Source organism: Fundulus heteroclitus, chromosome 11, assembly GCF_011125445.2.
Source record: "Fundulus heteroclitus isolate FHET01 chromosome 11, MU-UCD_Fhet_4.1, whole genome shotgun sequence".
Classification (NCBI taxonomy): Eukaryota; Metazoa; Chordata; class Actinopteri; order Cyprinodontiformes; family Fundulidae; genus Fundulus; species Fundulus heteroclitus.
In genome coordinates this window covers 470,517-497,800 of record NC_046371.1, presented here as the reverse complement: position 1 = coordinate 497,800, position 27,284 = coordinate 470,517, and the positions used below count along the sequence as shown (strand labels likewise).

The window sequence follows — 27,284 nt, the reverse complement described above, 5'->3', positions numbered from 1 at the left end:
AGCAGTTCTTTCTTCCATACTTTTTTCTTCCACCTAATTTTCCAGTGAAAATGCTCTGATACAGTAGTCTGTGAACAGCTGAGTTTCTTAGGTTTTTCTATCAGTCTTTAACTATCGGAATATATTGGTTGACCTCTTATGAAAAGCTGCAAAGCAAGGTTTTATTATTTGCTGATTTTACCATTAATAATAGAAGATTGATGACGCAGAATATTTATTTATTTATTTGTACATGGTTTTCATGGTATAACAACATCTTCTTAATAATGTTATTGTGCATAAAGTCACATAGTTTTGGCCAAAATAAAAAGCCACCGTTAACATCGACTTTGTTCTTCAGTATAGTTTTAACATCTAAGTAGAATAATTTGTATGGCTAGTATTGGTGCCGGACGATAATTTAATAACAATATATATCGATCTATAGACGGATATCGATGATAGAAAAAAAATGTCAACAAAAAGTTCTGTAGAATAACAGTTTTCCATTCTACCCTATCATGTCGGTTAATATTACATCATTACATCCTCCCAACCAATCACAGCGCAGAGCCAGGTACCAAGCTCCGACTCCTTCAGAGAGCACGTGTTCTTTTTTCTTTTTTAAAACTTGCAATTTTGATAAAAAGTTGGTAGAATAAAGGGTTTAATTTGAAGTCAGTGTGTGCGTCTTTATCCAAAAATATGTCGCTAAGCAACAGCATAAAATGGCCAGAGCTGCACTTAAAATATATATTTAGAGTTTGTTAATAATTATCGATATCAGTCAATGTAATTTATATTTTATTGATACGCTTTATATATATATATATATATATATATATATATATATATATATATATATATATATATATATATATATATATATATATCATCCAGCCTTAGCTAGTATATGAGGGGATTTTTTGAATGTTGTTTTTTATCCGGTGGAAGAACGTTGTTGTGACGCTTTCTGCTGACGTCATCGCGTATGAAAGTGCGTGGAGACGCACGGCTGCTGAGCCGTTTTCCCTCCTCGATGACGGAGTTAACAGCTATCTGGTTCTGTTGACGTTCAGAGACCCAAAGTTGTGACGGTGAGCTCTGCAGACGGCACATCTTCATCTCTGAGGGACGAGGTTCGGCTGACAGAACCGAACTGGGGCAGCAGGTTCGGTAAAGGTGACCAGCAGCTTCTAACTCGCCCGCTTTTTCTCGCTCCTGTGATGCTAACGCGGTTAGCATCGGGCTAGTTAGCCGTTAGCTTAGCGCAGTTAGTTTAAAACTCGCTCCCCAGGAGTCCCGCAGCGGTAAAGCTGTCATGGCTACAGGAGACTTTATCCTCCGGGGAGGAAAATGGGTTATGTTAACATTTCCGGGCTGGACGCGCTACGTTTTTAGCAGTAGCGGAAACGTCAAACGTGTTTATTAGCCACGGCCACATTAGCGTCATGGGGGCCGGTGTCGCCCAGCTGAAAGCAGGTCGCTAATCAGGAGGCTAGTTTAGAGTCTGGACCTGTCGGAATGGGAAGGTGTGCTAAACTAACGCGGACTAAAGCTCACCGTTTACCCGGGCTGGTGACACATGGAGCGGGGAGGACGTTACCAGACCAGGGTCCCCATGCCCGGGCCTCCAGGGCCGGTGTGCTGCAGCTTTTAGACGGGATCCTGATGCAGCACACCTGGCTCAGCATCCAGCGTGGTCCTGCTGAGGACCTGGTTGTTGGACTCATGTTGAAGTGACAGATAAAATCTGCAGGCCTATGTCGTTTAATGACAAATGTCTCTAACCCAGAAGACCCACAGTTCATTCTGATGCAGTTAAACCAAACATAAATACTTTTTTTCTTATTTTCTAACGTTCTTTTGTTTTAAGTCTGTAGCTGTCTAGGCTTCCTGGGGGGTTTGGCTGCGTTTAAGTCTAATTTACCTCCAGCACCTGAATATTTTCTCCTTAACGTTGTTTTTACACCAGCTAACTGGTTTGTGTCTCAACAGATCATCTATGAGGTCCTGCTGACAGACAACATGTTCAACAATTCGTTCGGCACTCCCTTCGGTGGGGGGACGGGGGGCTTCGGCTCCTCCTCCACCTTCGGTCAGCAAAGTGAGTCGGCTTCTCTGAGTTCTTCTAATTCACAGTAACGGCGGGTCACCGGGTCCTGCTGATGGGATCAGGCGTGGATTCTGTCAGCATGTTGGACCTGTGAGCACGACTCAGCTCTGAACACAAACTGGTTTGGTTTGAAAGCTGCAGGTCAGATTAATTAGTGCAGCACGGCCGTTAAAGTTAACGTGTCAGAGCTGCTACTTGTTCAGCTGTCAGGGCATTAAAAGCGGTTCTGGGGTCCAAAAGGTTCTGGTAGAGTTTCACAAACTACCAGGGTGCGTGGAGAGGCTCACGTTTCTGGTGGAGACTCCAGAAACGGTTGAAGGCCACAAGCAGAAAGGTGTTGATCAGCGAATAAAGTTGCTTCCTGGTTCTTCAAGCGTTGCTGGAGTCTTGATTCCATTGAAGCAGCGAATGAACAACGTCAGTTTCTCCTGAGCAGAACCAGGAGCCCACTCCCTGCAGCGTCCATCAGCCCAAACTGTGGACGCCATGGAGGGGCCTGCTGGTCGTGCTGCGTTCAGGTACAGCTGGGACACCCGGCTGTCACGACATCAGCTCTGCAGGGATGTAAACGGGTTTTATTTTCATATCTGGCTCCATCAACACATCGGTTCTGCCAGCTGGTTTATTCAGAAGTTTGAAAGTTTACTTTAAGTTTTAGAATTTAAAATCTAATTAAATGTGTTTAAAGAGTTTCTTTTACTGCCGACCAGAGTTTTAGACGTTTAATTTTTCTTGAAGCGTGTGGGAAAAATACCTTACCTGACTCCGCCAGATGGATTTGCTCCGCATATCCATCTGGAAATCTTCTGTTGAAGTAATTTTGGGAAGGGGCGAAAATACTGGTTAGCTGATTGGCCTATGTTGGTGATAGACGGGCCAAATAAACCAATCAGATTTGTAACAGAGCGACGATGAAAACACAACCACAAGCCAAGCTACTCTTGCTGCTGCAGGTAAAGGCTCGTTAGCTCAGCAGAGAAATACTCTGTAATTCCGATAAAACTTGCTCGATAGCCACGCTAACGCTAGTTTCATCGGCTGAAGCCGCCATGTTCTTTAGACTGAACTGTCGCGCTTCTCGTTGCGTCACACCTCAACCCGCCTCAAAGCCAACGCTGATTGGACGTTCGTTTGGTGAACGGCTCCAAATTTTCTTTAACGGAGAGTAGCCAGACTGATCTGCGAGTGAAACCTTGAAACAGATCAGGATGGTCTCACCAGGCTAGAAATACACGCTTGGCCCCTAAACGAGCTCCTGACCTCCCTCGCTGCCACTGGTGGCCACATGGTGGCGCTGGTTCTCTGGTGCGGTTCTTTTGTCTGACGGACGCCGCGGGGCGTTGTGTTGCTGGTGAAGCTGCGGTTCTGGGTTCTCCTCAGACCCGACCGGAGGTTCTGGTCGGCACGTTCTCATCTAACCCATTTATCTCCAATCAGACACCGGCTTTGGGACAACCGGAGGCTTTGGGACGTCTGCGTTCGGAGCGACCACCAACACCGGAGGATTGTTTGGCTCCACACAGAACAAACCCGGTTTGTTACCCTGTCTTCTTCCAGACTTCTCAGAGGGTTCTGTTGTGTGTCCGGCCAGAACCGACCCGAGATTCACAAACGCTGCAGCTACGGGGACAAGCTGTCGGCAGCTGCAGCTCATTAAGCTTTAGATCCTGTTAAAGGTTTATAATAATGCAGATTAGATCATATTTTATATTATTTAACAGATTTCTATGGGCTGCTCCCTGAAAACCAGGATTTGAACCAGCATCCCTGGCCGGCTACACCACAGACTTTATTTAGTTTAATTAATTTACCAGCTGTAGTTTTATCACCATCTAGGTCTAGAACTGTTCTGTGTAACTGGTTCTGGACTGAAGGTGGGAACCAGGCTGGACTGGGCCGACCCATCTGAGACATCAGAACCCGTGGTTCTGGTGACCACCAACCGGCTTTGGGTCAAAGATCTGAAACGGGTCGGGTCAGGAACCCAGCTGAGGTTTTAGGTTCAGACGTTGCATGATTGGGTTTTCTCAGAAGTCCGGTTCTGATTCTAAACACAAACGTTGGATTTTGCAGACTTTTGTTAGAAGGTGAGTCCAGTTGGTTTCACCCAGAACCGTTTCCCTCTGGTTCCTCCCCTCAGGCGGTCTGTTTGGGTCCAGTACCTTCAGCCAGCCGGCCACGTCCTCCACCAGCACCGGCTTTGGGTTCGGCGCCGCCAGCGGCACGTCCACCGGCCTGTTTGGAAACACCGGTACCGGCACCAGCACCGGGCTTTTCTCCCAGCAGAACAATGCGTTCGGCGCCAACAAACCCACTTCTTTTGGAAGTGAGTCCAGAACCTTTAGAGCACCGAGCTTCCAGAACCAGGTTCTGCTGACTAACCCCTCCATGGTGTCCTTCAGGCTTTGGTACCAGTACCAGCAGCGGCGGCCTGTTTGGGTCCACCAGCACCACCACCAACCCCTTCGGTGGCTCCACCTCGCTGTTCGGAGCCGCCGGGTTCTCGGCCAATCAGCAGCCAGGAACCACCGTGAAATTCAACGTGAGTAAGACGCCGAGCGCAGGAACGGGTCACAGAGCGGCGCTAAGGGTTCTGGTTCTGATGGCCGTTAACCTGAAATCTGCTCTGCAGCCTCCAACAGGAAGTGACACGATGGTGAAGGCAGGCGTGACCACAAGCATCAACACCAAGCATCAGTGCATCACCGCCATGAAGGAGTACGAGAACAAGTCCCTGGAGGTGAGTTTGGGTCGCCTGGTTCTGTTCTGGCCAGAACCCCCCAGACTCAGCTGTGTGTGAGTCACATTCAGGGAATCATTTTAGAGCAACAGCCTCAGAAACATAAAAACTAGATTAATGTGACGAGGCAGCAGCTGTGTGCCTGTCAGACGGCGCTGAGGGAAGCAGGAACCTCATAGCAGCGACTCCAGAACCACCAGAACGTTCAGGAAAGTCACATTACAACAATAAAGTCACTAAACGTCGTTTCTAGTCGCGTTCTGAATAAAATGTAGCAACACAGGAACGTTATCTGTAGTTTTCCTTCCTGACATCAGCAGCTCAGTGGCTGCTAGACAGGAAACAGCAGGCTGTTGGTTTTTCAAAATAAAGTACACTTTAACCTTTCATGATATTTAAAGTAATTTCAGACTCAGATCATGGTTAGTATAGGTGTGTAAATATAGGCTATACATAATACACAGTATATTATATATCATATACTAGTTTTAACATGTATATTTTTTTTTTTAAATCGCTGTTCTGACGCTGTGGCGGCTTTTATTTTTGCGGGACACCACCATTGATTCCATGTAGCGGAAACTTTTTTAAATTTTTTTATTTATTTTATATTTTTTGGGCAATAAATAGATTTATTGATAAGTTTAAATTAACCGTTTATGGAGATAACATTTTAGGGAAATCTGGATGGTTTTTTTTCTTCACCAATGGACTCTGGGCTTCCGTAGTTCAGTGATGCGGCCCCGTCACTCTTGGTTCCTGGTAATCATGGACCCAATAAACCGGTTAATTGGTCTAAAAAACGGGGATTTAATTTTAAACCACTTTGCCTTCATGGAATAATGAAATACTCGTGAATATTTCCAGTTAATCATAATTAATGATAATTAATCTGCGTTTTCCGGCTGCTGCCCTTAACGCGGTCTTGCTGCGTCTGCAGGAGCTCAGGCTGGAGGACTACCAGGCGGGCAGGAAGGGCCCCACCAACCCGATGGCGCCGGGTACCGGCGGCCTGTTCGGCGCCGCCACGCCCACCTCCAGCGCGTCCACCGGACTCTTCGGCGCCGCCGCCTCCAACACCAACTTCAACTTCGGGGCCAACAAGTCCACGTTCGGCGCCAGTGAGTACGGCCACCCGCCGTCACATGACCAGCTCTTTCAGTTTCAAGATGGCGGCTTTCTCCCCCAACAGCCACCGGATCCTTCGGAACCGCCGGCGCCGGCGGCATGTTTGCCCAGCAGAACCAGCCGCAGGCCAACAGCCTCTTCAAGCCCTTCGGCGCCGCCACCACCACCCAGAGCGCGGGCTTCACCTTCGGCAACACCAACACCATGGGTCAGCCCAACACCAGCACCATCGTGAGTCCCATCCTCAGAACCGGGTCGCCAGAACCCATCCAGGCCCGGTTCATCCTCACAACCGGGTCACCAGAACCCATCCAGGCCCGGTTCATCCTCAGAACCGGGTCGCCAGAACCCATCCAGGCCCGGTTCATCCTCAGAACCGGGTCACCAGAACCCATCCAGGCCCGGTTCATCCTCAGAACCGGGTCACCAGAACCCATCCAGGCCCGGTTCATTCTCAGAACCGGGTCACCAGAACCCATCCAGGCCCGGTTCATCCTCAGAACCGGGTCACCAGAACCCATCCAGGCCCGGTTCATTCTCACCGTCTCTCTCCTCAGGGTTTGTTCGGGAGCACGGCGGCGCCTCAGGCCGGCGGTCTGTTCGGAACCACCCAGACCAGCACCGCCCCCGGGTTTGGGTCGGGCTCCGGACTCTTTGGCCAGCCCAACGCCGGCTTTGGAAACGTCGGCACTCAGGTACCGGTCGCTTTGGGTCGGGTTCTTCTTAACAGGACCGGTCCAAATGGCTTCACTGTGTTTAGAACCGCTTTGGGCCCGGTTAACCCAGAAGCCCGGCTGTGGTTCACGGTACCACTGGTACCACCGTGGAGTTCTGCTCAGCTTTATTTGGGTCTGACACTGACCGGTTCTGATCAGAACTTTTTCCCGTCCGCTCATCTGGACACAACCTGGTTCTGAAACCGGCAGTAAACCCAGCGGTTCTGTTTCTCTTCCAGCCCAGTTTATTCGCCAATAAAGCCACCGGCTTCGGAACCACCACCACCAGCGCTCCGTCTTTCGGTACCGGTACCGGGCTCTTTGGCAACAAGCCCACTCTGACTCTGGGAACCGGAACCAACACGTCCTCCTTCGGTGAGTGCTGAGGTTCTGCTGGTTCTGCCGGTCCGTTCGTCTCCCTGACTCCTGTGGTTCTGGTTCTGGCTTCAGGTTTTGGTGCCAACCCGGCTGGAGGCGGACTCTTTGGGAACAAGACGGCCACCGGTGGACTGGGCTCTGGACTCGGAACCAGCTTTGGAACAGGTACTGCTGACAGAACCGCACAAACGGTCCGTTTACCGTTTTGGGTTTTAGTTTTAATTTAAGAATTTATATAAATGTGAATATTCTGAGATGGAAAGGTTCTGATGAGTGAACCCGACCCGTTTATGGCTCCTAAACTGGACCTGACCCGTCCTCTGTCCTGCAGTCGGTACCGGGACGTCTCTGTTTGGAAACAACCAGAACAAACTGGGTACCACGCTGGGAACCATGGGAACCTTCGGAACCGCCGGCTTCAGCGGCGGAGCCAGCGGTTTGGGCTTCGGCGCCGCGCAGCAGCCCGTCGGTGAGACGCCGGTTCTGAAGTGTGCCGGCCCGCCGGATCAGAACCGAGGGTTCTAACCTGTTGGGTTCTGTTGCAGCGCTGACGGACCCGAACGCCAACGCGGCGCAGCAGGCGCTGCTGCAGCAGCAGCTCAACGTTCTCGCCTACTCGCCCTACGGAGACTCGCCGCTCTTCAGGAACCCGCTGTCCGACCCGAAGAAGAAGGAGGAGGTAAGGGCCCGGTTCTGGTGCCTCCTCCAGAACCACGCCTCGGTTCTGACCCCAGTTCTTGTTTCTGTCCCGGCAGCGTCTGAAACCGACCAATCCGACGGCCCAGAAGGCTCTGACCACGCCCACCCACTACAAGCTGACGCCCCGACCCGCCACCAAGGTCCGACCCAAAGCGCTCGCCTCCTCCGGCGCCGCCAAGTCGCAGCTGTTCGACGGTCTGGACGACGACGAGCCGTCGCTCACCAACGGCGCCTTCGTGCCCAGGTACCGTCACATGGTTCTGTTCTGACCCGGCCCCTCACCGCGGTTCTGTTCTGACCCGGCCGCTCACCGCGGTTCTGTTCTGACCCGGCCTCTCACCGCGGTTCTGTTCTGACCCGGCCTCTCACCGCGGTTCTGTTCTGACCCGGCTGTTCTGACCCGGCCCCTCACCGCGGTTCTGTTCTGACCCGGCCGCTCACCGCGGTTCTGTTCTGACCCGGCCGCTCACCGCGGTTCTGTTCTGACCCGGTTGCTCACCGCGGTTCTGTTCTGACCCGGCTGTTCTGACCCGGCCCCTCACCGCGGTTCTGTTCTGACCCGGCCACTCACCGCGGTTCTGTTCTGACCCGTCTGGGTTTGTGTCCACAGGAAGAGCATCAAGAAGCTGGTTCTGAAGAACCTGAACAGCAGCCAGTACAGCAGCAGCAGCAAAGAGGACCTGGCCTCGCCCTCAGACTACCCGCACAACGGACTCAGGTACCGGACCCGCTGCGGTCCGATCAGAACCGGGGTCCGATCGGTTCCATTAAAACTAAAACCGGTTCCCTCAAACGGCTCCTTCTGTGTTCTGACCCGCATCTCTGGACCAGAGATACGGGCAGTGTCCAAAATTAACTTTGTTATTCACCGGCCAAGTTGGCTGGTAGATGTAAAAATCCACCGGCCAGGCATATTTTTTACCAGCCAAAATATTAATTTTGACCAGACCTCAGCTTTTATAGAAATTAAGAGTGAAATTATGTTAATTATGGGGGGCGTGGTTGGGGGCGTGGCTGACTGGAACCTGGAAGAGAAACCTTTGTTTCCTGATTTAAAAAAAAGAAAATATTGTAGATGATTATAAAAGACACAATATGAATTATCAGATTCACATCCAGGTGATAAAAAAACACTACAGATTATCATTATTCTATCCATGTTGGCCTTACAACTGATCCAAATGACCAGTCAGTCACGTCATCTTTGTCAGCATTTATCATCCTAAGAAATTTACCATCATGTTTTTAGTACAGGGGCCATAACAGGGGCAAGGAACAGTTCTATAGGGGCACAGGCCCCTGTTGGCCCCTGTCCAGAACCGCCCCTGTGTATGGTTCAAAATTTCCCCTCAGCTGCAACACTTAAAGCACTCAGGGTTCACGCTGCGTCTTTACGCTGATCTCGCTGCTGGATTTTACCCTTGTGCGCTGCGCCCCCGATGTTACAGGTTACATGTAACGTAATTTTGCGCACCTGAATTCAAGCGCAACGCACCACGCCCACCGAAGCACCGCTGGTTCTGTGTCGTTAAAAACAAAAGAGCATGAAAAACAGTTACCGACTCTCCTACTGACTTTAATTGGGACATTTTGGTACGAGTGGAAGGACATTAAACGTAGCGATTCACGTTTTGAAGGCTGGCCGCTGATAAAAGCACCTTGCTCTGAGAGGGGGCGGGGGAGGCGCAGTAAGAGCGGTGAAGCACAGAGCCGCAGCGCAGGTAGTTAAAAAAAAACAGAATAAATAAGAACGAAACTTATAAACAGACTAATTGGCGTTTTAGACTGTATCTGGTTAGCAGATCTGTTTTCTGATCCAGCGTTCAGCCATGACTGGTTCTGAATGTGAAAGAAGCTGAACCAGCTCCGCAGAAGGCGGGTCTAGACTGAGCTCTGGATGGACAGCTGTGAACGGATCATATGGGTTTCGTTATTTTTATGTTATTTTTATTTTATTTGGTACAAACATTTACTCGCCATGTGGCAGCTAGCCCTCTGAAATTCACTCGCCAAACGGGAAATTTACTCGCATTTGGCGACTGGCGAGTGTTAATTTCGGACCCTGGATACGGGTCGCAGCCAAGAGAACCGGGTTCTGGATGGAGCCTGGACCCCAGTGAGCCAGAACCTTCAGAACCTGGTCCCGTGGCGATTAAAGCTCCAAAAGGAACAGAACCGGTTTCCGTCAGTCTGAATGTTTCTGTCCTTGCAGGCAGGTGGAGGAGGAGGAGAACCGGGAGGTTCTGGGCCTGAGCGGCCGGGCCGACGACGACCCAGAAGTGACCCAGTTCTACGTGAACCCGATCGCTAAGCCCGTCCCGCAGAACCGGGTCCAGACCAGCCTGCAGGACACCATCACCGAGCTGAACATGCACAAGCAGCCCAGGAACGGCCTGGAGGTCAGAACCCGAGACCCGTTTGGTTCCGAGACCTGACTTTAGCATTAGACTCCTCACATACGAGCAGAACCGGAGGTCCGGTGTTAACAGAACCGATCAGTACATCTGGAGCAGAGCTAGCTAGCTGCTGGAGCAGAACCCAGTCAGAACCAGAACCTGCCCAGCACTAAGTGTGTCTGGGTTAGAAATGTTAGAATGGCGTCTAGCAGCTGGTTCCAGAACCAGAACCGACCCGGCCTGCGGCCCACAATGACGCCTGTTTGTCTCCTCAGCTGAGCAGCGACGACGTGTCGGCGTCCTTCGGCGAGGATTCTCTGCAGGGGGACAGGGAGGAGGAGGAGGAGGAGGAGGAAGAGCAGGAGTCCAAACGGTCTCCTCACCCCGCAGGTCAGAACCGGCCCGGGCTGCTCCTCTCTTTGTGCTAACGGGTCGGCTAACCCGGTCCACTGTGGGTTCTGTTGGCAGGCATCGTTCTGAACCGCGTGGGCTACTACACCATCCCCTCCCTGGATGACCTGGCCAACATGGTGGACGAACACGGCGACTGCTTCGTGGAGAACTTCACCGTCGGCAGGAAGGGTAACGCTGGAAACATCCCTGTTCCTGAACCCGTCTGATTGGACGGCCGTCTGAGAGCTGCGCTCTGATTGGTCCTCGCAGGTTACGGCTCCGTCTTCTTCCCTGGGGAGGTGAACCTGACGGGACTGAACCTGGACGAGATCGTCCACTTCAGACGCAAGGAGGTCATCGTTTACCCGGACGACAAGAACAAGCCGCCGGAGGGGGAGGGGCTTAACAGGTGAGGAGGGGGAGGGGCTTAACTAGGGCCGGGCGATAAATCGATTTAATCGATTAGAATTTACAATTCTTTAAGATTTAATTTTTGGAAAATCTGGATTTTATTTTGCCAATACACTCATTGGGTTTCCATGAAGAGAACAGCATGTGATGCTGAATATGTTTAGGCAAAATTATTGTCAGAATATTGTTAAGTGGAAACTTTTTTTTACCATAATACGAGGTACTTCATTTACTTATTTACTTTTTTTTTAACTTAGTTAGAAGTTCACAGTGCAGTGAAGCCTGTTCTTAGCTCAATGTGTAAAACCACTAGCAGCAAATGTTTTGTTATATTTTCATTGTTTATAATTTCACGGCTGCCATCTTGTTTCACAGCTTGTTTTTAGTTGCACTTTGAATTCAGGTCAACTCCCTGATAATGCTTGACATAAAAACAAGATTTTTTCCTCCTTTTTGTTTCATAAAAATAAAGAAAATTTTAAAACCGATTAATCGGATTTGTTTTGATAAAATCTGAGATTTATTTTTTAATCCATATCGCCCAGCCCTAGGCTTAACTTTTAGGTTATTAACAACCTTTTAGACCTGTGGGCTGGTGCCGCTGAACGAGCAGAGCTTCGGTGGGTTCTGAAGGTTCTGAAGGTTCTGAGCGTGGGTTCCTGTGCGCAGGCGGGCCGAGGTGACTCTGGACGGCGTCTGGCCCAACGACAAGACGACCTGCGCTCAGATCCGGAGCCCCGAGCGTCTGGCGGACATGAACTACGAGGGCCGGCTGGAGAAGGCTTCCAGGAAGCAGGGCGCTCGCTTCCTGGAGTACCGACCCGAGACCGGGTCCTGGGTCTTTGAGGTGGGTCCGGTAGGAGTGGAGAGCCGGTTCTGGCTCCGCAGGTTTCATACGACACGCCCTCCCCAGGTGAGTCTGACTCCGCCCCCTCTCTCTTCCAGGTGACCCACTTCTCCAAATACGGCCTCCAGGACTCGGACGAAGACGACGAGGTCCCGCCTAAGACCGACCCCAAGAAGCTGAAGACGATGATGTCACTTCCTGCTTCCAGGCTGCAGCAGCTGCTGCCTCCCTCCCAGCAGCAGGTGGCGCCACAGGCTCAGGTAGCGCCAACTGTGGTTTCCCTCTGACCCGATGCAGCGGCTCCGGTTCTGCTCAGGCGGGTCCGACTGCAGCGGTCGGCTCGTCCGGGTCTGGACCAGCTTTATGCTGCGTGTGTTTGCCGTGCTGGAAAAGTTCTGGTTCTGCTCACCTGAAGCCGGGCTTTAGTTTGCAGACATTAGCAGGAAAACATGAAGGATTATGGCTGCTCATCAGAACTCATCAGAACCGTTGCTTCTTATTTAGAGGTTCTGTAAAGGATCCGCTGATCGGACCTTAAACCCAGAGGTTCTGAGCAGCAGATTGATGGATCCACCAGAACATCTGGCGTCTGATTTAAGTTCCGTTCAGATCTGAACAGTGAGGTTCTGATTCGGGCTCTTAGTTTATATCTAGAACATCTGAATGAGCGAAGCCAGGTTCTGCTGCGTCCAGACGGGTCCAGCTGGTTCTGGTGTGTCCAGACGGGTCCAGCTGGTTCTGGTGGGACCAGGCCCGTTGGGTTTGTTACAGGATTAAAACTTAGAACCGCTTTAATCAGCAGGTTTGTGACCCAGTCGGGTTCTGGTTCCGGTTCTGCTTTAATGCTTCCAGGCACCAGAGTGGATCGGACCAGAAGGAAAAAGGATTTCTGCTGGCGGTCCGTTGTCGGTCTCAGCTAAATGACCCAGTTGTGATCAGAACCATCAGAACCAGAACTCTTTACTTTCCATTCCTTTTTGAACTCTTCTGGTTTTTGTCGCCTTTATGGAGTTTGTAAAATAAAAATGTTCCTTTTAGATTTTAGGAACGAACGGGTCGACAGTCGGACCGTTGGTTCTGAGTTCTGCCGGGCCGTTTGGGTTTCCGGCTGAAGATGATAAACGAATGTTTGTAATTTCTTTTCCTTTTAATAAAGATTTTAATGGAGATTCTTTGGTTTTTGTGTGACGCTTGTTTTTATTTTACGGCTGAAGCGTCTTCAGAACCAGCTGAGGTCCGGTTGACTCGATGAACCCGGTTCCCCTTTAACACCAGAACCTGGTTTGGGTTCTTTAAGGACTCTTCCTGCAGCAGAACCGGCCCGGTCCACGGCAGCAGGCGTCCTCACGCTCTCTCTTTGTGTCTTCAGTCCACCGCCGTGGATCTGGCGGGCGGCGTGGCGGAGCTGGACAGCGACATGGCCGACGTCACCCAGAGCGCCCTGACAGAGAGCATGCTGGGAGGAGAGGACGACGGCGAGCTGTCGCCCGTTCACATGGACGCCGTGAAGCTCGGCGGCGTGGCGCTGACGGACCACGAGCTCAGCGGGTCGGGCCACATCCCGTCCTCGCTGGGGATTAACCCGCACACCCTCCAGGTAGAACCGCCGTCTGTCTGCAGAACCTTTGACCAGAACCAGAACCTCTGCAGGTTCTTAAGGAGGGATGAAATGGTTCTGTTCCGGCCGTGAAGCTCCGACTGGTTCTGCTAGAAGGGGAATAATGTTTGGTGTCTATAGCTGTGGAGAGGTCCAGTCATGGTTCTGACCCGTTCTGATTAGAACAATTAATCGCATTTTCAATATAATCGCGATTTTTAAAAACGTAATTTCCAAATCGCAGATTTCTGCAATTTTTGGCTATGTAACAATTAGTGAATTAGAGCTTTAGGTGTTGGTAAAATGTTTAAAGTGGGTTTGCTCCACATGGAAGGGAAGACAGTTGCAGCAGTGAGATAATCTAATTTTCTTGTTTTAGAGTTTATATAATCATACACAGCATTAAGTACAGGTCAATCAGTTTATTACATAGACTTGTTTGTTGGTTGCACTTTATGTTCAAGGATTGATGTCCAAATCAATTAAAAGCTGTTCTCTTGAATAATATTCTGATCAATAGAAACATTAAAAATTCTTGTTTTAAATAGTCCTTGTTTACAAACATCTTTATTTAGAGGCCATTTTTGTTGCTTGTGGTTAATGTGGAGAAAAGTCAAAATTGTAATTTTTGTTGAAATATATTTTCAACCAAACGCAGAACGTAATCATTTCTGCTCTGAGTTTAGATGCTTCGGGTCTTATAGCAACTAATCCACACGACGAGGAAACAAATTGATTTGTTGTTTTCTATATGTTTAAATAGACGTGATAAATTAAACTGGGGGGATCGCACTAAATCGCAATATTAAGATAAAAAATTGCAATTACATTATTTTCCAAAATCGTTCAGCGCTAGTTCTGACCGGTTCTGACCCGTTTCACTGAAGTTAGGCTTAGACAGGAAGTAACTGAGTCTCAGGACGGTTGGAGCTTCAGTCCTGAAGGAGCAGGAACCAGGTTCTCTGATTTAGACCCGGTTCCTGCAGCAGAACCATGTGGACCTAACCGGTCTACTGGTTCTGTCAGGCAGACAGTAGTTCACAGTAGTCTGATTACTTTCCCCGTCCGCAGTAGTCTGATTACTTTCCCTGTTCCAGGTTATTCAGCCGGTTGAATACATTTTTACCAGATTAATTGTGTGAAATAAACTTTTAGTCCAGAAAATACGGTAGTTCCCCTGTTTAATGTAGTCAGATTACTTTGGAGTAATCTGTTTATTGTTAAAAAGATTCTCATTAGCCGTCACCACAGTGGGAAGAGTTAGTCTTCCTGGGCTCCACAAGACAAAAATCACTTAACAAATAAACATTGTAGACATTATTATAGATGTCATCAGAAATCATTCAGAATAAATTACATTAAGTCTCACTTTTATACAGTAAATGTTAATTCACTACTCACAAATTGAAATAGTGCATTCTTAATAATTAAAAGATAGTTTACTATTCAGTTCACGTACATTCAGTGGGCAATTATTCCATTACTGATCGCATGATAACTAACTCTCTTTTTAAGGCTTTTGATTCTTTCTGACATCATGTGACCACCATTAGCTGACCCTGATCACATCTGATAATTTGCTTATATAACAAAACAGAAAAGAATAAACGGTTTCTAAAACATGTCTGTACTCTGCCATTAACCAGTAGAGCTGACGGTGCATAGTGACGTTCTGATGGAACAATGTAAAACCAACCAGCTCTGTTCTGAGTTTAATTCCCTTAATTGACCTTTAGATGCTGAGAACCATCCAGGTGACATAAAATTAACTATTTAGCCTCCTGTCCTCACTATTAAGACCATCTTCCTCACTAATAATGAATAATTATTTAATAATTTCCATCTGGGATTATTAAAGTATTTCTGACTCTGATTACTAATAATTAATAATTATTAAATTTCCCTCTGGGATTATTAAAGTATTTCTGACTCTGATTACTAATAATTAATAATAATTTAATAATTCTCGCCCTGCTCAGATCATGAAGGCGTCGCTCTTTGCTGAGGATGAGGATGACAGCGACATGTTCCAGCATCACAGAGGGATGAAGATGGCCGCTGACGTCTCGTCTCCTCGGCTGGTTCTGCCGGGTCAACCGGGTCGACCTTCTGGTACGCAGCTCTTCCTCATGATGATGATGATGATGATGATGATGGTTCCTGCCCTGATCTTCATCTCTCTGCAGTTGGAGGTCTTCTTCAGGCGCGTTTCTCCTCCGGCCTCTTCCCCCAGCGCTCCGACTCGCCTCGTCTTCTGACCCAGAGTTCTCCGGCGCCGGCCGACCCGCCTCGCGCCCTCCAGTGGAAGAGTCCGGGCCCGGCCTCCATCCTGCTGCCTGCCCGGGTTTCAGAGCCTGCCATCCGGACGGTGGGGGTCCGGCGGCTGGGCGGGCCCGTCCCGCTTCAGGAGTCCGTCATTCAGGGGAAGGTTGGTATCGGACCTCTGAGGTTCTGTCCAGAACCTGTGAAATGAAGCCTGGTGGTACCGAGGACTTGCTGTAAGCGGCTGCTTGTTCTGTGCTGTAGGGGGCGCTGCTGATGGACACGGGCCTCTTCGCCACGCGCTCCTTCAGGGTGGGTTGGGGTCCCGGCTGGACCCTGGTCCACTGCGGCAGCCCGCTCAGCGCGCCCGCCGCCCCGCAGCTCGGCGCCAAGACGGACTTCAGCTTCCTGCCCAAACCGCCCCGCAGCAAACCGTAAGAACAGCCGGAGCGGTCCGGGTCCATCAGAACCCGGCAGGTTCTGCTGCAGCTCAGTGTGCAGACCCGATGCTGAGGAGCTTCAGGTTTAGCTGCTCATAATCCAGAAGTTTACGGGTCAATCCTGGGATCCAACCCTCAGAATAAAATCCACTTCTCAGCCCAGAACGTCGCAGAACATCTGAATGAGTTACACCAACAGTACGGACGGTACCGCATTCGGTTCTTTTATAGGAACCGAACGAATCCTGATTCACGTAAAACCAAACGGTACCTAAACGCATCACCTTGGCACTGAGGGAGCAGGAGAGCGGGCGATTTTTTTTTTTTTTTCACGCTGAACATGAAGGCAGCGTTGAGTGTGATGTCAGCATGTGCTGTTAGCTAGCCTGGCTGTGAGCTAGCCTGGCCGTTAGCTAGCCTGGCCGTTAGCTGCATGTGATGCACAGAGCCAGGCCAGGGTGGGAATACTTTTATTCTCAGGAAGCATCTGGTCACTGCTGCCACTTTAGCTGATTTCTCACTATATTTAGCGACTTTTCAGACCCATCCAGAGACCTTTTTCCTAAAAATCTAGTGACTTCCTGTGAAAATAATCGTTCTGGAGTTTATCTTTGGACAGTTAAGCTCTCCTACGAGCTTCTCCATCCGCTGAATCCCTGACAGCTGCTGCCTCGGCCTGAAACTCTCCTACAGTCAGAGCAGAGTGGAGAGCCGCTCTGTTTCCTCATCGTAAACATAACCTGCCCTGATTTACAGAGCGATAAAATAGGTTTTAAATATTTCTTTCTCTGAAACTGTTGCACTAAAACAGTTCCTTGAATTTTATTCCCACAGCTTCAGTCCCGTCTAAACCTCCTTCACTCTAACAGTTGTTGTAGTAAAACTTTGCCTTGATTATTATTCAGGCAATGTGTTAAAATTCATAAATTATTTAATAGGGTTCATTTGCTGATCCAAATAAGTTTATATATTGACTGACATTTATTACTGCATAAACACACAAAAGTACCAGAAATATTTAACCTTAAGTACCGGTATCAGTTCAGATGTGAAAGTACCGTCGTTTAACTAACAGCCCTGAAGTGATTTCATTCTTTAATTCACCGGGAGCTTAAAACTATAAAAATTTAATATGAGAAAGTAGAAGCAAAAGTGAATCACAAGAAGAGGAGAAAAATAGAGAAAAGATGCGTAAAACCACTAAACCAGCATCTCAACCTGGGTCACAATTCAGAGAAAAATGAGTTTTAAGAGAAGATTAAACGCAGGAAGTGAGTCGGTCTGATGTGGAGACGCCCGGCCAGCTCTGCTCCGTCTCCTCAAACATCTGGACGCTGCAGCAGAACACAGCTGGACCTCCTGGAGATGTTCCTTCTCTGATCCAGAAGAACCTGCTGAGGTTCAGCCTGAAGACGCTTCGTCAGTCGCTGAAGTTACAGCGAGTCATAAAATTATGAGAATAAATTATTTTATAATAAACTGCAGCCTTCTTCCCTCTGTTAAGATCAAAGATGTTGAGCATCTTGTAAAGTTATGCTTTAGTTTCAGTTTCACAGAAAAGGAAATTCTACATCTGCAACTGGTAACCAGACAAAGAAAAGCAAACACAGCAGCTGCTGACTTTATTAGATACAAACGTTCCTTCGAACTGCATTTTGTGGACTTCCTGATAGTAAAGAATTACAATAGTCCAGCCTTGAAGTAACAAATGCATGGACTAGTTTTTCAGCATCACTCCTGGACAGAATGTTTCTAATTTTGGCGATATTCCTGAGGTGAAAAAAGGAAACTCTGGAAACCTGTTTAATATGGGATTTAAATGACATGTCTTGGTCAAAAATAACACCAAGATTTTTTACTTTATTACCAGAGGCCAGGTTAATGCCATCCAGATTAAGTGATTGATTAAGAAGTTTATTTTTTGAGGACTCTGGTCCAAAGATTACAACTTCTGTCTTGTCAGAATTTAGATGCAGGAAATTTAAAGTCATCCAGCTTTTGATGTCATCAAGACATGACTGCAGTCGAAGTAACTGATTGGATTCATCAGGATTTATGGATAAATATAGCTGAGTGTCATCAGCATAACAGTGGAAATTAATCACATGCTGTCTGATAATTTTGCCTATCGGAAGCATATATATATAGTAAAGAGAATTGGTCCAAGGACTGAACCCTGTGGTACTCCACAGGTGACCCTAGAGTTTGAGGAAGATTTATTATTAACATGAACAAACTGGAATCTGTCCCATTTAAAGGCTCCGTCTGCTCTAAACCTGCTTTTCTGCTCCAGACTCACAGAGAGTCCCTACAAGGTGGTTCTGGAGCGCCTGGTGGGCCTGGACCCTCCGCTGGGGAGGCTCGGTGAGGAAGAGGAGGAGGAGGAGGACAGCCACGGCGTGCTGCAGCGCCCCCTGGAGATCTGCCTGAAGCACAGCACCGTCAGCATCCCAGAGGGCGTGTCCTGTCCTGTGGTGGCGCCGCGGCCCGGCGTGGCGGCGCTGCACGAATACGCCGAGTGGATCAGCGAGCTGAACGAGCAGCAGGGCCACACGGACCGTGAGTTTCAGACGCAGCGGCTGCTTCCTCTCGGCTTCAGACGTCCTGACGTTGACTCGGTGTCCTCCGTCCCCCTGCAGCCGTCCTGGGTCACTGGGCCGAGGTCTGGACTCTCTGCCAGGCCCTGTGGGGCCGGCTGGGGCCCCCGGACCAGGACCAGGACCCGCCCGGCGAGTACGAGCAGCAGCTGCAGCGGCGGCGCGCCTTCTCGGCCTGGCTGTCCCACAGCGCCTCCTGCAGGGTGGAGAGGGAGGTGGCGCTGGCGGGGAAGGGCCGCCACACGGAGGCCGTCTTCAGCTACCTGACAGGAAGCCGCATCAGCGAGGCGTGCCGGCTGGCCCAGCAGGAAGGTGAGGAGGACGGACCGGTTAACCGGGCCGTGGGTCGGTTCCGTGGTTCTGATGGACCACATGTCCTCATGTCTGTCCACAGGAGACCACCGTCTGTCCCTGCTGCTGTCTCAGGCCGTGGGCTCCCGGTCCTGCCGCCAGCTGCTGGCCCTGCAGCTGGCCGACTGGAACCAGATGCACATGGACCGCCACCTGAGCCAGGAGAGGCTGCGGATCTTCGCGCTGCTCGCTGGCAAAGCCGTGCGTGTTCTGACCCGTGTTGTGGTTCTGACCCGTGTTTTGGTCCTGACCCGTGTTGTGGTTCTGACCCGTGTTGTGGTCCTGACCCGTGTTGTGGTCCTGACCCGCGTTGTGGTCCTGACCCGTGTTGTGGTTCTGACCCGTGTTGTGGTTCTGACCCGTGTTGTGGTTCTGACCCGTGTTGTGGTTCTGACCCGTGTTGTGGTTCTGACCCGCTCTGGGATCCCGTGTCTGCAGGTGTGGCAGTCGTCGGACTCGGCGGTGAACGTGTGCTCGGACCTGGACTGGAAGCGCTGCCTGGCGGTCCACCTGTGGTTCATGCTGCCGCCCACCGCCTCCGTGGCCGACGCCCTCGCCAAGTACCAGGCCGCCTTCCAGGTGAGTTCTGGTCCGGCGCCGCCTCTGCCGGGTCGGGCCGCTCCACTAACCCGGCTGCCGTGGTCCTGCAGGGCTCCACAGAGGCCGGGAGGTACGCCTGCGCCCCCCTGCCGCCCTACCAGGAGGGGGCGCCGCCTGAGGAAGAGGAGGAGGAGGAAGAGGAGTGTGAGCGGCCGCTGTACGACCTTTGCTTCCACCTGCTGAAGCTCTACAGCGACAGGTAAGCAGAGCCGGTTCTGACCCGTCTCACAGAACCGACCGGTGTTGGCGAGGCGGTTCTGACCCGGTCCGTTTCCTCGGCAGACACTACAGCCTGCAGCCGCTGCTGGACCCGCTGACGGTCACCTGGCGGCGCCTGGACTTCCGGCTCAGCTGGCACCTGTGGGGCGTGCTGCAGGCGCTGCATTACAGCCACCTGAGCGCCGCGCGGCAGGGACTCGTCCACGCCAGCTACGCCGCCCAGCTGGAGAGCGCCGGCCTCTGGCACATGGCCGTCTTCATCCTGCTGCACATCCCCGACCACAGGTGAGCCCCCCCCAATCCCCCCCCGCCGCCCCGCCTCACCTGTTCTCCAGGTGACCCTCCTGCTTCTCCTCAGGCAGCGGGAGCGAGCCGTCCGGGAGATGCTGATGCTGCACTGCCCCCTGCTGGAGACGGCAGAGTCTGCGCAGCGGGAGCGCTTCCTGACGGAGCAGCTGCTGATTCCTCAGAGCTGGATCCACCAAGCCAAGGCCACCCGGGCCCACCGGGACGGGGACCGGCACCAGCAGGCCCTGCACCTGTACCGGGCCGGGTTCTGGAACCAGTGCCACCGGCTGCTGATCCAGCACCTGGCCTCAGGTACGGAGAACTCCTCACCAGGACTAGACACCAGGAGTCAGAATCTTCTGTGTTGGATCAGAACCAGTTTAAATAGTTATAGTTAAAACATGGCCGACCCGTCCCAGGAGGTCCGCTACATCGTGTTCTGGAGACCAGACATGAGGTTAGAAGGTCCACAGGTCCGACTCAGATGTTCTGGAATAACAAACGGAACGACACCAAAAGTAAAATAGTTTTAGGTTTATTTTTCTGGAAAAGCTTTTTTATTTTAAAGGTACATCGCCACATTATGTACTTTAAAAAAAAAAAAGACCAAAAACCGTTTGATAAGATAGTTATATCCACCAAGCCTCCATCCTGATGATGTTTTAATAATCTTTTTTTAGGGCTAAACAGAACCCAGGAACCAGACATGGCACCACCTAGTGGCAGTATCACAGAACTACCATAACGTTATTAACTTTTTAAAAAATAACAGCCTGGTCCTCTCTAATGTCTCTCAGTAAAGCAGCAGCTCTGTGTGATGAAGACAAACATTATTAAATAAAACGATCTACAGCAGCTTTAGCGTCTACTTCAGTGAACTCCAACGTTCAGACTGGATTCCCAGAGACATTCCAGGCTTTTCCTTCCAGGAATCATAGATTTTAGCTTTTTTACTGATCTTTGACCTTTCTTCATTTTTTTCACTGGGAAATGCTAACAGCTGTTAGCCACTTTCTTGTAACCCCTGCTGCACATGCTCAGTACGTACTTGTGTTAAAATCGTACATAAACATGAAGTGCTTTATTTAAACTGAGCAAAAACAAAGTATAAAACATCAAAATAATAACTAAATCCTCAGCAGGAGATGAGGATTTAGTTAATTCATAAAACTTTGTATGCAACCAGAGTGAGTTGCTGACATATAAATAAAAAGTTCAATTTTAAGATCCTAAAAATAAAAAGGTGGTTCTTTAAATAATTTCCTTATTTACTATAGAAGATATTTAGAACATCATCAGCGGCTCTAAACAGTTTATTGGGTTGAAAAACGTCTCTTTGGTCTAGAGGGACAGAAAAGTGGAGATCTGAAGCTTCTAGATAAAACCAGTTTAAATGAAACGGCGTTCTGAGAATAGATAAATAAAAGCTTTAAGGCGCCTCCGTCTGCTCCTGTGATCTCCTGCAGATTGCATCATCAACGACAACCACGACTACCTGCTGGAGTTCCTGGAGGGCCTGGCGGTACCAGAGCACAGCGCCAGCATCCAGGACTGGGACACGGCCGGCAGAGTCTACCTGGACTACATCCGGGTCATCAAGTCCCTGCAGGACATCCAGCAGGTACGGCCCGCTCCAGGTTCTGCTCAGGTTCTGCTCAGGTTCTGGGCCAGCCCGGTCCAGGTTCTGCTCAGGTTCTGGACCGGCTCGGTCCAGGTTCTGCTCGGGTTCTGCTCAGGTTCTGCTCAGGTTCTGGGCCGGCCCGGTCCAGGTTCTGCTCAGGTTCTGGGCCGGCCCGGTCCAGGTTCTGCTCAGGTTCTGGGCCGGCCCGCTCCAGGTTCTGCTCGGGTTCTGGGCCGGCTCGGTCCAGGTTCTGCTCAGGTTCTGCTCAGGTTCTGGGCCGGCCCGGTCCAGGTTCTGCTCAGGTTCTGCTCAGGTTCTGGGCCGGCCCGGTCCAGGTTCTGCTCAGGTTCTGCTCAGGTTCTGGGCTGGCTCGGTCCAGGTTCTGCTCGGGTTCTGCTCGGGTTCTGCTCAGGTTCTGGGCCGGCCCGGTCCAGGTTCTGCTCGGGTTCTGCTCAGGTTCTGCTCTGGTTCTGGGCCGGCCCGGTCCAGGTTGTTCTCGGGTTCTGCTCAGGTTCTGCTCAGGTTCTGGGCCGGCCCGGTCCAGGTTCTGCTCGGGTTCTGCTCAGGTTCTGCTCAGGTTCTGGGCCGATCTCCAGGTTCTGCTCAGGTTCTGGGCCGGCCCGGTCCAGGTTCTGCTCAGGTTCTGCTCAGGTTCTGGGCCGGCCCGGTCCAGGTTCTGCTCAGGTTCTGCTCAGGTTCTGGGCCGGCCCGGTCCAGGTTCTGCTCAGGTTCTGCTCAGGTTCTGGGCTGGCTCGGTCCAGGTTCTGCTCGGGTTCTGCTCGGGTTCTGCTCAGGTTCTGGGCCGGCCCGGTCCAGGTTCTGCTCGGGTTCTGCTCAGGTTCTGCTCTGGTTCTGGGCCGGCCCGGTCCAGGTTCTGCTCAGGTTCTGGGCCGGCCCGGTCCAGGTTCTGCTCGGGTTCTGCTCAGGTTCTGGGCCGGCCCGGTCCGGGTTCTGCTCAGGTTCTGGGCCGGCCCGGTCCAGGTTCTGCTCAGGTTCTGCACAGGTTCTGGGCCGGCCCGGTCCAGGTTCTGCTCAGGTTCTGGGCCGGCCCGGTCCAGGTTCTGCTCGGGTTCTGGGCTCCTCGTTAACGGGTCTGTGGTGTCTGCAGACGGAGAACGCCGGCTACCAGCTGGAGCGCCTCTACACGGACGTGACGTCTCTCTGCAGCCGCATCGAGCTGCTGCCCTGCAGGACGGCCAGGGACCGCCTCGCCCAATCAGGTGAGAGCTCAGAGGAGCGAGCCAATCACAGCGCAGTCGCCTCCGTCTGTCCTCTGATTGGCCCAAAGATGCTAGTTTCAGGTTCTCCTCCAGGAGATTAAACTCTTTTGGGTCAGAGGCGGTTCTGTTCTGACCAGATGTTCCGTGGCTCCGCCCCTTTAACTAAGCCCCGCCCCCTCTGCCTCCTCCCCCTCCTGCAGAGATGGCGAAGCGTGTGGCCAACATCCTGCGGGTGGTGCTGAGCCTGCAGCAGGGCGACGGCGGCGCCGACCCGCTCAGCATCCCGCTGGCCCAGTTGGCGCCGCACATCAGCCGCCTGCCGATGCCGGAGGATTACACGCTGGAGGAGCTGCGGGGCCTGACCCAGTCCTACCTGCAGCAGCTCGTCATTGGCCAGTGACGGCGCCGCCCGTGTCCCACAACCGGACTCTGACGGAGACACAGGCTCTGAACCACAAACTGGCCCGGTTCTGGTTCCCCAGACCCGGACCTTCAACCAGTGACTTCCTCCGCTTCAGAGAAGCCCAGCAGTCAGTTTGATCCGTCAGCCCAGAACTCTGGGTTCTGATCCGTCAGCCCAGAACTCTGGGTTCTGATCCGTCAGCCCAGAACTCTGGGTTCTGATCCGTCAGCCCAGAACTCTGGGTTCTGATCCTTTCTCTGGGACCCAGAGTCCCAGAACCAGCTGATCAGGCAGTCTGCAGCTCGGTACCGAGAGGCAGAGCTCACCTTTCCTCTGCTCAGCAGAATAAAATCAGAACCTTTTGACACCAGGAGGTTCTGCTCCAGCCAGATTGGAGGTTCTGGGTTTTCTCCGATCGGAGCAGAACCCACAGGAATGTTCTGATTTATATCCTGAATTTATTGATCCGCTCTGGTAGGTTTCCAAGGATTATTGGTTCTGTGAGGGATTCTGATCAGCCGGGGCTGAAATGGGTCTGAACGGTACCGGCGCCGTCTGGGTCGGGTTCAGAATGGATTTATGAAAACCAAACTCAGATGTTCTATTTTTTTAGGTTTTGCTTTGGATGGAAATGAGAAGCTCAGATGAAATGTTCTGATCCGATATTCCAGGCGAGGAGCTTCTTGGCTGCATGTCTCCAGAACCGTTTGGATCAGAACTTTCTAAGTCCTTCAGACGGGAGGAACGGAGCGTTGTGTGTGTGCATGTCCTGCTGCTTTGTTGCTATTTTTAATAAAGTTGAAGTAGAAATAAACTTTGTCGGCTTTATTCTGCAAAGAACCGCTTCCAGCAACTAAGATTGGGTCCAGAACAATTCTTATGTAGAAACCGGGCCTGAATGAGTGAATGGGTCCAGTCCACACAGTGAAACATGAAGGTTCTGGTTTCTCTCAGAGAAGAACGGCTTCAGTTTTAAAGGAGCTGTAAAAAAAAAAAAAGATTTTACTCCAATCAGGAGCCATAAAACTGGTTTTAATACAGAAATTTTCATGTTGGTGCCGACCCGGTCCAGCAGCTATGTCTGCACTCACTGGTGGAAAGTTTGGTGGAAGGAAGAAGTCTAGGTCTGATCACAATGCAGGGAGAACCGCTGCCTTGAGAATAAATAAAAATCTGATTTAGGAACGGTTCCTCAGGTGTGCAGAGACAACAGGACACACCTGGGGGCGCCTGATTGGTTGTTCCTGACCTGCTGCTGATCCACTGACAGCTGGAGGCGGTAACCTGGTCGGCCAGACGGAGAACATTCTGTTCTGCACGTTCTCCGTCTGGTTCTGCTCCATTAAATCTGTTCAGGGAGAGGAGGGACCAGCAGCAGAACTCCGAGCTGATTGGGCGACGGACCCCTAGTGCCCGCCTACCAAAGGCTGGTTTTAGCCAATCACAGGATCAGATGAAAATGTAAGCAGCAGCGCCATAAGAAACACATGAAGGTCATGGATGTCCCGCCTTAAACCATAAACTGCAACGTGATTGGCCCACACCGGTTTTTATTCCTTCACAAACGGTTGAAGCTCAGCGTTACAGAAGGAGTCTGATGTTTGTGAACGCGCAGATAACCGAGGACTCGTCTACCAGGCAGGGTTAGGAGGGCGGCTCTGTTTCCTGTTTGAAGCTTAAACTCTCTTTGTTTTTAAAATGAAAACGAGTGTTCCAAACAAGGTGGTCGTATCTGCTTATCTCATGCATAGAAAAGTAACTTTCTCTGCAATGCATGGTCACTTCATAACGTACACTCTCATGTAGATTATGAAGGAACAAAGACTTAAAAAGTGGGTCCTCTTCAGGACCTGCTGAATTACATCCCTGAGAATAAACATTCCTTAAATGATAGTAATAATCTCTGGGCGTTTCATTTTCCTGTTGAATGACGCTGAAAGCATCAAGAGTCTTTCCCACGGCCAAAACTTAACAGATCAAAAACTTATCTAAAAGGAACAAATCATAAAAACCTAATAAAAATCAATACGGTTCACCTTGAACCTAAAAATAAAACAATTAAATGTGGTCTATTAAATATAAGGTCTCTCCCTCCAAAGACTTTGTTAGTTAACGAATTGATTTCTGATAAACAGATTGATTTGTTTTGTCTCACAGAAACCTGGCTACAAGAGGACTACGTTAGTATAAATGAGTCAACTCCCTCCAATTATTCAAATTTCCACATTCCCAGATCTGTGGGAAGAGGAGGAGGAGTGGCAACTATCTTTCAGTCTGATTTATTAATTAGTCCCAGGCCAATTAATAACTACAGTTCTTTTGAACATTTAACCCTCAGTTTCCCTCATCCAAGCTGCAAAGCAATAAAACCTCTTCTGTTTGTTGTTTTGTATCGTCCACCAGGCCCTTACACTCAGTTTTTGGATCAGCTGTCAGATTTCTTATCTGATTTGGTGTTAAATACTGATAAGGCTATTATAGTGGGTGATTTTAACATCCATGTTGACACAGATTGTGATAACCTTAGTGTAGCCTTTAAAACTATCCTAGATTCAATTGGTTTTGCTCAAAATGTGCATAAACCGACACACTCGTGGCTCCATACTTTAGACCTTGTTCTGACATATAGCATTGATTGTGAAGAATTAACAGTATTTCCTCACAACCCTGTCCTATCTGATCATTTTTTAATAACATTTGAGTTTAATCTAACTGAGTTCTCCACCCCCAAAAGAGGGTTCCATTATAGTAGATCTTTATCGGACAATGCTGCATCAAACTTTAAAAAGTCTGTCCCCCTCTTAATATCGTTAGTATTGCAGAAATACCCTGTAGATAGCAGCAATGTTGTTTATTCCAATTCACAAATAGATGTCTTTGTAAACGGTATGACTTCGTCATTGCGTTTTGCATTGGACAATGTAGCTCCCTTGAAAAAGAAGGTGATTATTCACAGGAAGCTGGCTCCTTGGTTTAATTCAGAGCTGCGTTCCTTGAAGCACAATGTTAGGAAATTGGAGAGAAAATGGCGCTCTACACACCAAGAGGAATCCTACCTAATCTGGAGGGACAGACTATTGTTGTATAACAAGACCCTTCGCAGAGTTAGAGTAGCATATTTTTCATCATTAATTGAGGAGAATAAGAATAATCCTAGATTTCTCTTCAGTACAGTTGCCAAACTTACTCAGAGCCACAGCTCTGTTGATCCATCCATTCCCTTAGCTCTTAGCAGTAATGATTTTATGGGATTCTTCATAAATAAAATTGATTCCATTAAAAATAAAATAATTGGCATCCTCCCAAACATGATTACCTCATCCTCAGTAAGTGAGGCAGCATTGGAGGAATCCTTAGAACCTGCGCAGTGTCTGAACTGTTTAAAAGCAGTAGAGCTTTCTGAGTTATCTAAAATTTTAGCTTCATCTAAACCTTCTACCTGTATGTTAGACCCAATCCCAACCAAGTTGTTTAAGGAGGTATTCCCTCTGATCAGTGGTCCTATTTTAGACATGATTAATGTATCCTTGGTAAATGGATATGTACCACAGGCTTTTAAAGTAGCTGTTATTAAACCTTTACTTAAGAAACCATCTCTTGATCAAGATGAGTTAGTAAATTACAGACCTATATCTAATCTTCTTTTCTTATCTAAAATTCTTGAGAAAGTAGTTGCTAATCAACTATGTGAACATTTACAAAGTAATGACCTACTTGAGGAGTTTCAGCCAGGCTTCAGAGCTCATCATAGCACTGAAACAGCTCTGGTGAAGGTCACTAATGATATTCTCATGGCCTCAGATAATGGACTTGTGTCTATACTTGTCCTGTTAGATCTCAGTGCTGCGTTTGATACAGTTGATCACAATATTCTCCTACAAAG

At 49.8% G+C, this 27,284-nt stretch overlaps 1 protein-coding gene across 4 annotated transcripts; it reads left to right on the top strand.

Annotated features, from left to right (window-relative positions):
* The first annotated feature begins 994 nt into the window (after positions 1 to 994).
* nup98 (nucleoporin 98 and 96 precursor) lies at positions 995 to 23,526 on the top strand. 4 transcript variants are annotated; one of them, XM_036142657.1, is made up of 35 exons: positions 995 to 1,161; positions 1,978 to 2,086; positions 3,533 to 3,628; positions 4,236 to 4,421; positions 4,498 to 4,637; positions 4,728 to 4,835; positions 5,776 to 5,956; positions 6,028 to 6,194; positions 6,521 to 6,658; positions 6,919 to 7,054; positions 7,130 to 7,222; positions 7,389 to 7,526; positions 7,603 to 7,736; positions 7,813 to 8,000; positions 8,367 to 8,474; positions 9,969 to 10,155; positions 10,428 to 10,542; positions 10,621 to 10,734; positions 10,816 to 10,954; positions 11,626 to 11,803; positions 11,902 to 12,063; positions 13,173 to 13,400; positions 15,380 to 15,512; positions 15,587 to 15,828; positions 15,927 to 16,096; positions 18,396 to 18,661; positions 18,742 to 19,011; positions 19,094 to 19,251; positions 19,489 to 19,629; positions 19,701 to 19,849; positions 19,933 to 20,154; positions 20,228 to 20,469; positions 21,624 to 21,778; positions 22,887 to 22,998; positions 23,199 to 23,526. In XM_036142657.1, the coding sequence occupies exons 2-35, from the start codon at positions 2,008 to 2,010 to the stop codon at positions 23,396 to 23,398; spliced, it is 5,475 nt and encodes a 1,824-aa protein (XP_035998550.1). In that variant the 5' UTR covers positions 995 to 1,161; positions 1,978 to 2,007; the 3' UTR covers positions 23,399 to 23,526. The 4 variants fall into 4 exon arrangements, with proteins under 4 accessions (XP_035998550.1, XP_035998552.1, XP_035998551.1 ...); XM_036142659.1 differs by lacking the exon at positions 23,199 to 23,526 and adding an exon at positions 22,345 to 22,374 and having other exon boundaries at positions 21,624 to 21,805; positions 22,804 to 22,892; XM_036142658.1 differs by lacking the exons at positions 22,887 to 22,998; positions 23,199 to 23,526 and adding exons at positions 22,345 to 22,407; positions 22,837 to 22,882 and having other exon boundaries at positions 21,624 to 21,805.
* Positions 23,527 to 27,284: the final 3,758 nt, after the last annotated feature.